This window comes from Toxotes jaculatrix, chromosome 12 (assembly GCF_017976425.1).
Source record: "Toxotes jaculatrix isolate fToxJac2 chromosome 12, fToxJac2.pri, whole genome shotgun sequence".
Taxonomy (NCBI): Eukaryota; Metazoa; Chordata; class Actinopteri; family Toxotidae; genus Toxotes; species Toxotes jaculatrix.
Genome location: NC_054405.1, coordinates 2,878,992 through 2,892,917, shown reverse-complemented (window position 1 = coordinate 2,892,917; position 13,926 = coordinate 2,878,992). Strand labels below are relative to the sequence as shown.

Here is a 13,926-nt window from a genome sequence, read left to right as displayed (position 1 = left end):
CCTTTTTGCTGCCTTATAATTTTCAGCAGTGTGGGAGATTTGAGTGGACCTGTACAGGAGAATAATGGGAAAGTGGCTAATTTCATTGCTGATGTGAAACTTTATGACGACACCGTGTCAGTGTCTTTTGGGTGGAATATCTCTTTGATATGTCTTTGTTCCGTCCTGGACTAATTTAAATTGGATAGCTCTGCTTGCTTTCATCATTTCCTAGTGTGAGAAGGGATACAAGTCTCTCCCAGTGCACCCACTTTCCACTCTGCACTAATCAGTTTCTTGTTGATAGAGCCAATATATATGCTGTTTTCCCTCGACATATTTTCTCTTATGTGTATAAAGAGTCCAGTATAGTGCAGCTGTAAACATGTCAGAGTTCAGTAAGGTGCTCCAAGGAGAGTCAGTGCATTTCTTCTGTTTAATTTCACAGAAAAAAGAAACAAATTGATTCATATGTGATTTGCTTACTCATTAGTGTTTGATAAATTCATGCTTAGTTTGCTGCTCCAAATGTAAAATGACAGGTTAAACACTGATGTGCTCATCCTACCTTACAACATAATTCACAGAGCACACAGGCTACGACTTGCAGAGAAAAACTAGCCCCAATGCCTCAAACCGAGCAGGTGAAATGGGAAATGTACAGCCTGTTCAGGGTGTACCCCACCTATTTACCCGCCAGCATCATATCTTTGCCAGAAGGGGGACAAACATAATGGTGTCCACCCGGATGTTGTGTTTCCGCCACTGCCGATTGGACCTGGAGCCCGTAAATACCTGTGATTCGTGCTGAGTCATTTGACCCTTTCCCACTGAAGATAAAAGCCAGATGTTAGTGGGCATTTTAATGGGCTTTTTGTACAGTGTGAGAGGAGCTATACAGGGTGCACCACTTCCACTGTAGCTCAACTCGTCCAAGGAATGAATGAAGGACTGTTTCAAGGTTCATGCACATGATTACACACTCATAAATATCCACCGGATAATTGACACAAAATCAGATTTTCTGGGTGAAAATAGGAATATAGAGTGCATGTGCCAATTCAGAATACCCACTTATGTCTCCTGTCTGGGCCATTCTCAGCTAAACATTTCAGTTACTGGCAAACTACTTTCAGCACGAGACTTTTTATTTCCCTCACTTTTATGGATTGAGCCCATGCACAGGTCAGTTAGGGTTAAACATCATAACAGCACTAGCAGCGCTGCTAAGAAGCTCAGGAATTTACATTTGGGAAGCTTTGAGAGGACTGAATTAACATAGAGGAGGACAGTGCTGCAAAAAAGCATGACTCTTTTTTTTTTTTTTTTTGCATGTGAACACAAGGAAGACAAAACATATGCCTGTCTGTTTCCAGGCATGATGGTGGGCATAGGTAGTAATTTAAACTCTGTCAGAGCCAGAGGAATCCACCGAGGCTCACTGCTCTGACCTTCACAACACAAGTCACCGGCCTTCTTCTTTAGTTCCAGCTGGCAGCGAGGAGTCCCACTGACCGTTAGCAGAATGGTTTTTTTTTTTTTTATCCTGTACTGCATGTCATAAAACATGAGCTGTCTTTCCAAATGGAACATGGATTTGTCTATAGTGGCAGGACAGATTTGAATAAGTCAACGGTAAACAGAAGTGTCTGTGTTCACTTTTGTTCAGCTGCTAAGTGTTCTCAGGCTTTATTCATTATGCTTAATATTCTCCTGCCAACACCATATCAAAAAGGATGTGTTCGGCTTGGTTTTTTTCATATAACATGTCTCGGTAAGCAGTAGTGTTGGTGTTTAAAAGATTTAGCTGTCAGGTGAGACGTGCCTAAACCAGTGAGCAGCAGCACATTTACAGCCTCTGCTCTGGAATGCAGCAAATTCGGTGTGTGTGTGAAAAAGAGAAAAAAAGATGGGAGACAAGTAAGGACAGAGAGCAAATGGAAGGGTACTGGGGAGGTGCTTGTTTGGCCACTGAACAAATCTAACTGAGCCTAGCCTGCAGGCAGCTATTAGAATTCAGCCTCTGCCTCACTCTGCTAGTTTTAGAAATGATTTTATTAGAAGTGTCCCAGCAAAGGTCTCACCCCCACCTGGTGCTGATGTAGCTCTGTTGTTCCACAGGCAGAGGAAAAAGAGATGTGCTAATATTATGTGGTACCTTGTCCTCACACTTTATTGATCTCTGTGAAACGATTAAAAATAGCCACAAACATAACAGGTTCCAGGACTTCTCCACACGAGAACTTTCAGCCTCATCTTAGAAAAAAAAAAAGATCCTCGGCTGTAGACCATTTTCATGGTTTTTCTAGCACTGAGGCACATCTGAGACTCCCGACTCCCTCATTTGTCTTCAAACCTCCCTGCATGCATTTTTGTGCCGTAACAAAAGCTGTGATTAGCCTGACTGGGGTTTTGAAGCTCTGTGTGCGGTGACTGGGACAGGTTTCAAGTTTTTTTTTTTTTTCAGTTCCCTCTCAGAAACAGATCAAAGGGTATAGTCCACCATGAAAAGTTATTCCCCTGTCATTTCCATGACTTGTTTTCAGACCACAAACATGTGACAGTGCATGAAATTCTTTCTCCTTACAGTAGAATCCAAAATACAAAGGGTGTGACCTGTGAAATTCCCTTGACTTTGAATTTAGTGTATATGTGTGTGTGTGTGTTTGTTTATGAGAGAACCAAAATGTATACAATTGTATGTATAAAACATGTTCTTAAATGTTACATGTTCTGCCTGTAGGCAGAGTATATTATTGATTAGTAACATATATACATGTTTATAATGCTTAAGCTAAAACAACATGTGGAAAGCCTTTTTTAAAATCAATTATCTCTGGCTGTCGATTCAGCTAAAATGCTGAGCAGACTAAAAGACTGCACTTTACCGTGTGCATTTACTGAAAACTGCGTGGTCCTGTTAAATAATACATGGGATGTTTATGTCGAGCACATTTGTCGGACAGTTTAGACGCGAAGACGTGGCGCTTACATGGCCGGAACACCATTATTATCCACGGTTGCACTCTGATTATCCAACAAAAACAAAAAAAATTTTTTGTAGTGAGACAAACCGTCCTTCATAGAAAACGATGTCCATCTACCAGCCAATCAAAATGGACCTTTTGGTATATCATGTAAGGTGTTCAAACAAATGAGGGTTGGTAATGGGAGACTATGTAGAAGGTATACATTGACACTTTAGTTCAGACGACCAGCTCAGTTCTATTCCCTTTAGATTCCCCTCAGATTGATACAGATGGTGCCACCGGCAGATATTGACAAACGCTTTGACGTACATGTACGCTCTCGATTGCCATTTGAGCTGGCGACAAATTGTCTGTTAAGTGCCAGCAAGCTAATCCATTACTGCCAGTGACCCTAACAGCTTGGCCGCAGGCCTCCAGAGTGATTCAGAGGTGTAGTTTTACACTGGGGGTGAGGGGACCCTGCAGATGGCACGGGATTGTCCTCTTTAAGTGCTGACATTGAATCCATCATTTACATGTGAGAGTGATCCCAAATCCCACAAGTTTTAATGCAGCATCCCTCAGAGGCAAATCTTCAAGCATCTCAAGGGAAGAGACAGAAGAGACAATGAAAAATAAGATTACAGTTTTGTCTAAAAGGTTCTTTATATCTTTATTCTTTACAGATTCTTTATTTTGCAGTCATCGTAACATCAAAGATTGAAGTCATTTTCATTCCATATGCTGGGCCTTTGACCTTGGTAAGGAGAGTAGCTCTTCTCACCATCTCTGCAGAGCATCGCATCAATATGCCACGCTGTGTCTTTCCAGAGTGGGAATGCATTTGAATTATCAAAAGTAGTTCAGAGCAGAATGCTAAAAGTAGGATTTATTTTTGAGGACAGGAGGGAATTCTCCATTTAGAGGTAGCCTTGCATTTGCCAGAAGAGCTCAAATTAAAATGTAAAGTGCAGGATCAGAACGTCTCCCCCTAGCTGACACGGTGCTAACGTGCTGGAGCCCGGCCTTAATCTGATCCACGGATCACGCCGGAGCTAATTACCATCTGCTCACTTACACTTCCTGGCCCGGGCACACTGGCTTGTTTTCAATTACACCTCCCGAAATAAGATTACAGCTTTCATTTTTTTATTTTGGGACGAGGAGGACTTGCACGGCTGGCATCTCCAGCAGGTGAGGGCCATTGTGTGTGCCTGGAGGAAGTGCCAAGCTGCTTATTTTCCCCACTGTGTTGATGGGGGTCGACTGCTCAGACTAGTGGAACTGAATTGTTCTCTTCCACACTGTGCTCTCTGGTAACAAGTGGCGAAACCGAGTCATTATTTATGCTTCCTAATCTGTTGCGTGCGGAGCACCTCAAACCTAACATCCAAGATCCCATTTTTGCCATTCTCCTTGTACATATGTATATACTCAGAGACACTCTCTTTGATTTTTCTACTTTATATTACTATATATTTATATATTTTTATCTTTATATATCTATTTTTTTTCTTTTTGTATTTATGACACACAAGTACCTCAGAGGAACATTGTTCAATGACAATAAAGGCTATTCTATTCTTTTTTTTTTTTAACTCCTCTCCTGCTTTCCTTCATTTCATCAAATGAGCCAAAGCAGAAGAAAACGTGGCCTTGCTATACAAATTCTACATGTATTTCACATCAGGCCCCTTATGTTTCAAGAAGCCTTTTATTCCTTACATCTTGAAACAGAGCTACAGCTGCAGATAAGAAGGCCATGGTCGTCAGTGAGTGCCCCATCATGCCATACATGCACAGTAAAGTACGTTCTTTCAGCAGGGAATAAAAATCCTTGTCCCTGGCAGACATTGTGCTGTACTCTCATACCACACATGATGGCGGAATAAACATGATCCTAGGACACAGTACGAGCGAGGTTACAGTACTTGAGTCTCACTGGTGCTAATTGTTCAGCCTTGGTTGGCTGAGTATTTCATCAGTTCCATGAGAAAACTTCTCTTTGGGCTACGTCTAACTGGGCCTTACTGATCTGAAGCATAGAACACTCAGACTGGGTATGGCTGAGTTTTAAGGCGATCAGTCTCACAAAAAAAATAATAATAATGACAACCTCTGGTGAAATTGTTTTGAACCAGCTAAGCACATTAAGTAAGATGAATGAGCTTTTCCTCTGCATTCAGAGGTATTATTGATTATTGTGCACTTGATAACTTGCAGCATAAACGCAATATTTTAAGTCTACACATAGAAGGTAAGGTTTGTGTTTGATATTTAAAATGAAGTTACTGTAACTTAACTGCACATCACATTTGAGCTGGTGAAACTTTTTCCTTGCTGCCTTAAAAATAGGCCTTAACTGAAGGTTGCAGTGAGAAAACAAACTGCGGTAACTTAAGATATTAGGCTTATTTAATAGCTTGATGCTGGTGGCTCCAAAAGCAGAGAAGAGGAGCACTTGTATTGCTTGACATCATTATGACTGTAATATGAGTATTTTCATGGGGACTGGTTCAGCCTATAGAGAAATGAGCTGTACTACTCCTTATGAAACAGGGTGCACTATCAGTTTTATGGAAATGGTCTTATATTCATACATGAAAGTCAGGACATGTCATGTGAGCCAGGTGACACAGGTAACATTCACTAACCAAAATTCAATTTTCAAGCTACCTCAGTGTTTCAGAGATAACAGCAGATTAATATCAGTGTGACCAGATGGAGATGAGAATGGATTTAGATGGGTGGAGTTTCACTTAACGGTGAACAGGGTATCGGATAAAACATCAGATAAAGAGACATGTTGAGATGTCTCTGTCTCTTTGCCGTGCGTGTCAGCTTGTCTCATATTTACAGTTTTCAAACCAGCAGTAAACATGTCCATCTGCTTAGTCCAAGAAGGCGCTGACGTCCTTTAAAGTCCCTCAAAACTTTGTTTCAAGTCTTTGTAAGTGTTTCTCTGATCATTACATACAGAATAAATGACTGAATAACTAACAGTCAAACTTGAAGCTTGACAAAAAACATGTTTATTTATTATCTATGTAAAAGTTTAACAGTCAAAAGCTGTTTATGTGCGTCATCAGACTTTGTTTATATTTTGTTGGCAACATTAGCAAACAACCCCACAACTGTCATTACATTTTAATTCAAAATGATGAACTGGTAAACTAGATTAGAATTTTTGGTGCTCAAAGGTCAAAGGTCACTGTGAGCTCACAAAACTTTTTTGGCCAAAACTCAAAAATTCATACACTAACGATCACAAAATTTCCCACAAATGTCTAAAAGGATAAAAACAAGGAAGTTATGATGCTTTATATCCAAAAGGGTCAAAGGTCAACTTCACTGTTCTTGAATCTGTGGTGATTGCATGGATCTTCTGTGCTGCTGGGTTGAAGTTGTGTGAGAAGCATCCATTTGAAGTTGCAGCTTCTTTGCAGCAACATTCATATTTAAAGCTTTGTCTACTCTCATAGCTACAATATAGTTTCGGGGTCTTTTCAAATGAAAATCCAAGTACTGTACATCCAGGACTCTTCATCCAGTAAAAAAATAAATAAATAAAAGCATTATGGGAAGTGTAGGATTGTTTGTTGTTTGAATCATTTTTCTCAACAAATAAAAAAATGTCTGTGATTTGTCCCCCAACTTCGTTGGAGTGCAATACTAAATCACTGGAGTATCCCTTTAACAATTTGTGCAGCCAGGTGTTGTATTTGGTGTCTTTGTGCTCTATACAACAGCAGTGCCATCACTCAAGACACGTTAACTTTAGGTGGGAAGCAGGTCCGAGTCCTGTCAAGAGGAAGCCTGTAGTACATATCTGGCAATAGACATTGTGTGGGTGAAGTATAAACATTTCCTCCTACCCACTGACACACACACACACACACACACACACAGTGTCAACAGACAGCAGGATCACTGCTTTCCCCTCAGCCAAGCTGCCATTTTTAGCAAGCCTACAGTCTGACTTTCAGTCTGCCTTTGATCTCTGCCACAGCAGAACCCCTTTTGATGAGTCATGGAGATACGCACCCATACGCTGGCAAAAACACATCTCTCTCTGGCTCACTCACACACTCATACACGTTGTTGGTGGGTTATCTAGAATGGGCTGATATGTGATAAGTAATTGGCCAATTTAGTTTGTGAGTATTGTGGTATTTTCCACAGATTTAATGTGTTTGTCTCTGTATCTGTCCTCTATTTTGTGAAATGTAAGTTTTTTGGGTTTTTTTTTTTGACATTTTGGATGATTGAGTTTAAGCTTCTGTAGGTGTTGGTCTTTTTCTGCTCAGCCACTGTGGTTATCTGTTTATTCTAACATATACGGTAAGCCCTTTTATTTAATCCCATTCTTTAAACAATGCTTTCTTGATGTTAGAGGAGATGTTTTTCCCAGGAAAGGCCACAAGTTCCTGCAGCTGTTTGTCAAACCTCCAGTAACTGCTTGACACTCATATATCATTAGGGTGATATGTTAAAACCTGCGGGCAAACAGTCACTACTTATTTCCACATGTTGCAGTTATGAGGCAGCCGTTAATTTGGAGCCATGTTTGTATCCACCTGACGAATCCTCAGCTGTTTCTGTGCGCTGCTTGCTGCTGAGCAGGTCGTGCACAGTGCCTGGTGCCAAACACAGGGTGCTGAAAGCAGTCAAAGTAAATCATAACAGTTTAACACAGGATCTCCGGGCGAGACAATGAGCACAGCAATCAGCTGAAATCAGCTAAGCTACGTAAAACTGAGATTCTGATGAATATTCTCAATAGATTCATCACCTGTGGCACCAATTTCCATCCTGTCAGATTGCTTTCACACAGTACACAGTGATTATAAAAGTATCAGTTCTATCTACTTTAAGAACAGCACAACAGAAACGGTTTCTGTTTTGAACAGCGTGAGGTGGATTGTGTTGTTCAAACAGATATTGGATATCAGGCCCGTTAAGTAAGACCAACTTTCACATTCGCTCTAGGAACTGCAGGATAACAGACCATTTCTAATTCATCTCAACTGCTGATAGTGTGTATCTAGGCTTCACATGTGCAACGGGGAAACTAAAATCATGCGGTCTGTCTGTTCGAGGATGATGGTCTCAATCATCTCTCATTATGTGCTACTCCAGCAGACAAAATAGAACTACGTTTTGCACAGTGGCAGATTTTTATTCACACACACACACACACGCACACGCTCTCCTTCCCTTGGGCATGTAGAGCCACTGTAATTTTACAGCATCCGGCACAAACCCAGCATTCATACAGACTGCACTTCTTCCATGAGAGGAGAACTGTCCACCCATCGCAGTGATCACAGTGGTGTTAAGCTTTTCCCATTATGCTTCAGAGCAGAGACCAGTGGACCTGTTGTTATGCTAATGCATGTTAATCAACTCCTCGCCTGAACGAGCGCTTCCCCTTCTAACATTTCAGATATCGGAGCAGCAGCAGACATGCAAATGTTTCTTCAGCTGTCCACAGGGTTGATAGAAGCCGAGAAAAATGACCATGGTGGCATTTTATACATGAATGCTCAGACACAGCATTTGGACGGGTTGATAAATGAGGCTGACTATAATGTGAAGACGTGTGGGTAAACACACACACACACACACCTAAACACACATCATTGTTTTACAATATTCGTGGGGATCTTGTGGAGTCCCCACAAAGCTGCTGGACCCTGCGAGTATAGTGGGGCTCCCAGCTTTCAGACCCCACCCATTTAGTAAACAAGCCAACATAACCACACACACGTACAAATGTATACACACACACACTTTTCTCAGACTCTTTCCATTTTGCATCTTGCAACAGCAGCTGTATTAAGTGTCGGCAAGACAGTGGATCCATCTTTTCTGTCCTCTGTCATCGCCTTTGCTGTTGCATCACGCTCACACGCACTTTTAACGAAGGACCAAGTGAGTTTGTCCTAAAGCTGAAACCTCACACCTGCTCGGTTATGTTTGCTAGCATTAAATCCACTGGACTCCCTGGACTTAGGGACTTAGGTGTTGTTGTTTTTTGTTTGTTTTTTTTAAAGGAGGGATGTGGTGAAGTGAGATGGCGCTATCACGATTCCAGTTTGATTTGGAGATTTTACCTGACACAAAGAATCCCATTTCACTGTGACAGCTGCTAGCGGGCATGGTTTGGGGCTATATGATGGTTCACACACATCCATCATCTAGATAGACGAGGCTGACTGTGATTAATTACTGCATGCAGAAGTCTTTATGCTCCTTTTACAACCCATATACAGTCTGACCCCCCAAGCAGCACTATTGCTGTTATTGTACTGGAAGCATTGTGGGACATGCTAATGAAAAATAAATGAAAAAAAAAGCTAATTAGTGGTTTCAGTCACATAAACATTACATACTATATTCAGCAGATATCCTGTAGACATTTTTATTATGTTATGAATAATACACCTGCATATAAGGGCAAAAACATACTAGCTTCTCACCATGGAGTACAAGCAAACTGCTTTTTACAGTTCCTTTGCTTTTCCTTTCAACATCTCCTGTACAGTTTGATAACATGCTCTGAGGAGGCGTGAGAGCAGTTCATGAAAACACATCAAAAGCTCTAACTCTGGACTGTCAATTCAGTTGCTGTTGTAGAGATGAAGCCTGGATGGTGAGACCCCAGTTAGGCTTGTTTTCATCTCCCCCGGAACGCATTGTTCAGCTGGTAGATAATCGGGAGATAGGCTCAACTGTCTTAGAGCCGCCAGAGCAAACAAAACACGTGCCTTCAGGACACAGGGGGGCTGCAGGTTTTTGTTTGTGAAAGGCGGTTACCCAGCGTGGCAGGGAAAAAAAAAAAAAAAAAAAGACGGGTGTTGAAAATCCTAAGCTGCTTTGCCGCCAAAACCGAGGAAACTATTCTCTTAAGTGCTCCTGTTAGACCGAGAGATAGAAAACCAGAAAGCACCAGGCAGTTTAAACAGTGGAAAAGATTGCAACCCCTCTTATATCCTAAATGATTTTTGGGAGAGTCGAGATGAAGATAAGAGTAGGTGGTTTTCAGTCAAGCGAAGATGTCAGGCTGCCTGTGTAAAAATACACTCCTACTACCTCCGGTAATGGTAGATCTAATAAAACAGTTCCCACAGAACCATTAATCAGTGGTTGAGAGAGACTGACAGCATATTTGCTACAACATATGAACAGCACTCATACATAATTAGCTGTTTAAAAAAATGTAATGTTTTCTGAAGGGAAAAAAACAAACTAACTTCAGTTGTTCATTTGCATTACAAGATGATACAAGCTCTTTTGTCTGCAATACACATACAATGAGGCCACACACAGTTCTTCTCTGCTTTATCCTCTCTGGTACTTCCAGCTCTTAATCTGGAGGCAAACGCACTTCCTTCCCACCTGTGTGAAGAATGCTCTGCGGTCGTGTCTGGCTCCCTCACAGAGACTGCTCTTTTGTTGATCTGATACCACAGATAGTGGGTGACTTATGGGTCTGCACCTGAAGGGATTCAGTTAGACAAACAGCCTTTCCCCTTTGGTAGTGTTAGGAGTGATGTCTGAAAGGGGGGGAAAAAAAATGAATAGAAAACACGCTCAGAACCACAGTGAGGTTTGGTATGCAGCTCAGTAAAAGCGGCTGCAAAGTGTTGCTCATGGGAACGTGTGAAAGGCAGGATGGTTACATGATGCTGACGTGAGCAGGCGGAAGGGCCCGGCTGCACTGTTTGCTTTGGATTCGTAGATCCAGCTTGTGTCGCCACTGTTTGTTCACCATGCTGCAGCCATGCAGCAAGACAGTCACTGCAGCAGAAACACCCTGGGTTTAATATTAAAACTGGGGTTTATCCAAGGATCTCTCCCTGGATGTGTGTGTCTGTGTGTGTGTGTGTGTGTGAGAGGCACCGTACTGTAGCAGACTGTAACAAGTATTCTTTGTGTTTACTAATAAAGAACAATTTACTTTTCATTTTCTGATAAAACACTCTCATGGTTTCATCAGATTTGATTCATGGTATATCAGATAGATGTTATCAGTTCTTTATTTCCAACAGTGGCTCATGATTTCAGTCAGCTAAACAGCAAGTCAAAACCAAACAGGCTTTTGGGATCCTGTGGCTGTGATTTGCTCATAATGAAACCCATTATGAAGTCAGCGAAACTTTTTTTCATTTGTTAAGTTAAACCATAAAGTTTTTTGCTTTTGAATGCCACTCACCAACAATATTTACTAACTATTTTCTAGTTATACTATTTGGTGACAAAGTGCTCTTCTTCTTTCTATTTCCTGCGACCTTTGATTAAATTCAGTGACATGAAACTGGGCAGGAAACAAACCAAATTGTCTCATACCTCCTAAAATTAGAGAAGTTATATGTATATATATATATATATATTTTATTTTTTTTTCACTACTTTGTTCTTTGCACTCTGTAGTTTCCAGGCACCCAGACTCTCATAATTAGCTATCCGGCTCGAATTCACCGAGACAGTTTGTTTACTTCTCCGCAAATGTTATGTGTTCAAAGACGATAAATTTAGCTGAGTCTTTGAGCTGAACTCCCATGTGACTCGTGTGTTGCATTACCAGAGAAAAATGGAGCTTCTTTTCGTCGTCCTCTTCATTAAACCACAACTAGTGTTGCACATTGTATACACGCTTTCTTTAATTTGAAAGCAGCTTTGTGTGTGATTTCCTTGAAATGTATAAAAAAAAAAATCTATGAAGCTTTGTGTTATTGGAAGTTCACATAATGGATTTTTTTTTTTTTAGACATTCAAATAACAGTGGTTGTTCTCTGACTGTGAATAAACAAACCACAAGTCAAAAGTGGAATTACTCATCATATCATAAGGAAAGGAGCAATATTTTTAATTCAATTCAGTTCAGTTTTATTTATATAGCTCCTTCCACAATCAAAATGGTCTCAAAGTGCTTTACAGAGACCCAGAGTCTGACCCCAGATCAGCACTTAAGGCGACAGTGGCGAGAAAAAAACTCCCTTTTAACAGGAAGAAACCTTGAGCAGAACCTGGCTCAGATGGAGGGACCCTCCTGCTGATGGCCGGGCTGGGTGATACAGGACAGGTTTCCAAAATCTTGCAGGATAAGAAAGGTCATGTACTCACATTCATGCAGAGACTGACAAATGTCAAAAATGTATTCTAGCATCAGCCCAATCTACTAAATTAATTATCCTCAAGGAAAAGAAAAGAGCTTAAAGTGGTTTAAAAAAGTTTTGGTCTAAAGTGTTAAAATCTCAACACATTCAGTAATGAAATGACGCTACGAGTGCAAATCATTCCATGTGTTTTCCTGAGTTGATTGGATAAAGTAGGAACTTGCTCCTGGCTATGAAATCTGAGTCAGTTATTTTATAAACGGGCATCATAAATCTGAATCTATGCCTTTAACTGCAGTGTGTTTCATTTTGTTCTCTGTGGTTTGTTTTAATACTTTGCTGGTGGAGTTAAAGATTGTGATATCAATAAAAGTCAGCTCAGAGCTGAGGATGTATAAAAAAGACAGGCCTGAGGCTGGAGCGTCAGCAGCCCCTTCAGTCTAGGGTTTCTCTGTCCTCATCACTCTGGAATGAGCAGAATCTGAACCACTTCTTGTTCAGCCCGTTTGGCAAAAAGCTCAAAGAAGAAAGAGTTGGAGCGTGAAGACCTCGGTGCCCCTCCACTCCTGGTCTGACCTCCATCCATCCATCTTCTCTCCACCCCCTTTTTTCTCCCTCCTCCCACGTTGCGCATGACTATGGGCTGTGGGCCGCCATAGCAACGACTCCACCTCAGCGCTCCCTCACTCTTGTGGACCGAGGAAATGGTTTTGTGCTGGGGCACTGAGCTTGACCAGCCTCTCCCACCTCTGCCATCAGATTTAATGGGAGGCATATTTGAAACGTGGTGTCATGACATTTGGAGTGACACCATAGTGTGGTGTAGCTTTATTCACTTTGTTTGCACCCATCTATTTTAAGGTGCTTTTACTTGTGGAGGAACTACCCAGTCTTAAGAACAGTCTCCTTCAGGGTGTCGGATTTGAACTATATATTTAATTTCACTGTTCTCTTCTGTTCCTCCTGCCGTGTCACCTCTGATCAAAGGCTCCAGGTGAAGCGGTCTACAGATAAAAGTGTGAATCACATGAGGACATTTGCACTTTGGTTCTCAGAACACGTTATGCTCACTTCACAAGCACAGATTTTGGACTCTTGGTTTTTATTTATTTATTTTTTGCTGTTGCAGACCGTTGTTCTCTGCAGGGGGGGGGGGTCTTGTGATAGTGCCGTATATTTTTTAATAACACTAACAGTCTTTGTCTTTTGTGTTGCAGTGTGGGGCACAGACACCGTGACTGCTTTGTACGGAGAGACCATTGTGATACCGTGCAACAATGGAGCTAAGGCACCAGACAATCTAATGTTCATCAAGTGGAAATATGTAAGTAGATACTTCCTCCCTGTACCATCTGTGAACAGTCGGAGGTTTACTGAGTGCACACCTTCCCCAAGCCAAGACATGATTTGTATTATCTCTGTGTGTGTGTTGTTACACATGGTCACATCAATTATTTATGCTAATCTTAGACTTAGGAAGACTAAAGACTTCAGCATCTTCAAATTATGGGTTTTGAATTTCACAGAAATACTGAAATGCATGTATGCATTGGTCTTGGCTCACATGATGGGGCAGGGTGGGCAGCGATTGGTGGTTTTATACTGCCCCCCCCCCCCCTCCTCACCAAACCCAGGTTGAGTCAGGAAGGGCATCCGGGGTAAAAACTGCACATTTGAAAAGAAACAGACGTTTGATGAACAAATAAAAGCACAGAGGAGGTAGAGCATAAAAACGCAGTGGGAAAATCTGTCATAAACAGCACAGTCATCCTCTGTCACCGTGGCATATTTACAGTAACTCCCAGACATCGTGTGTAGCCCCCATATCAGATTCATCTTTGATGTACAGAACCAAG

The 13,926-nt window shown here is 41.4% G+C and overlaps 1 protein-coding gene across 1 annotated transcript in view; it reads left to right on the top strand.

Moving 5' to 3' along the window:
* The window catches only part of alcama (activated leukocyte cell adhesion molecule a), a 58,455-nt gene that overhangs the window by 22,199 nt on the left and 22,330 nt on the right, over positions 1-13,926 (top strand). Inside the window, exon 2 of the mRNA XM_041052113.1 lies at positions 13,288-13,394. Coding sequence (XP_040908047.1) covers positions 13,288-13,394 — 107 coding nt within the window. The remainder of the gene's footprint in view (positions 1-13,287; positions 13,395-13,926) is intronic.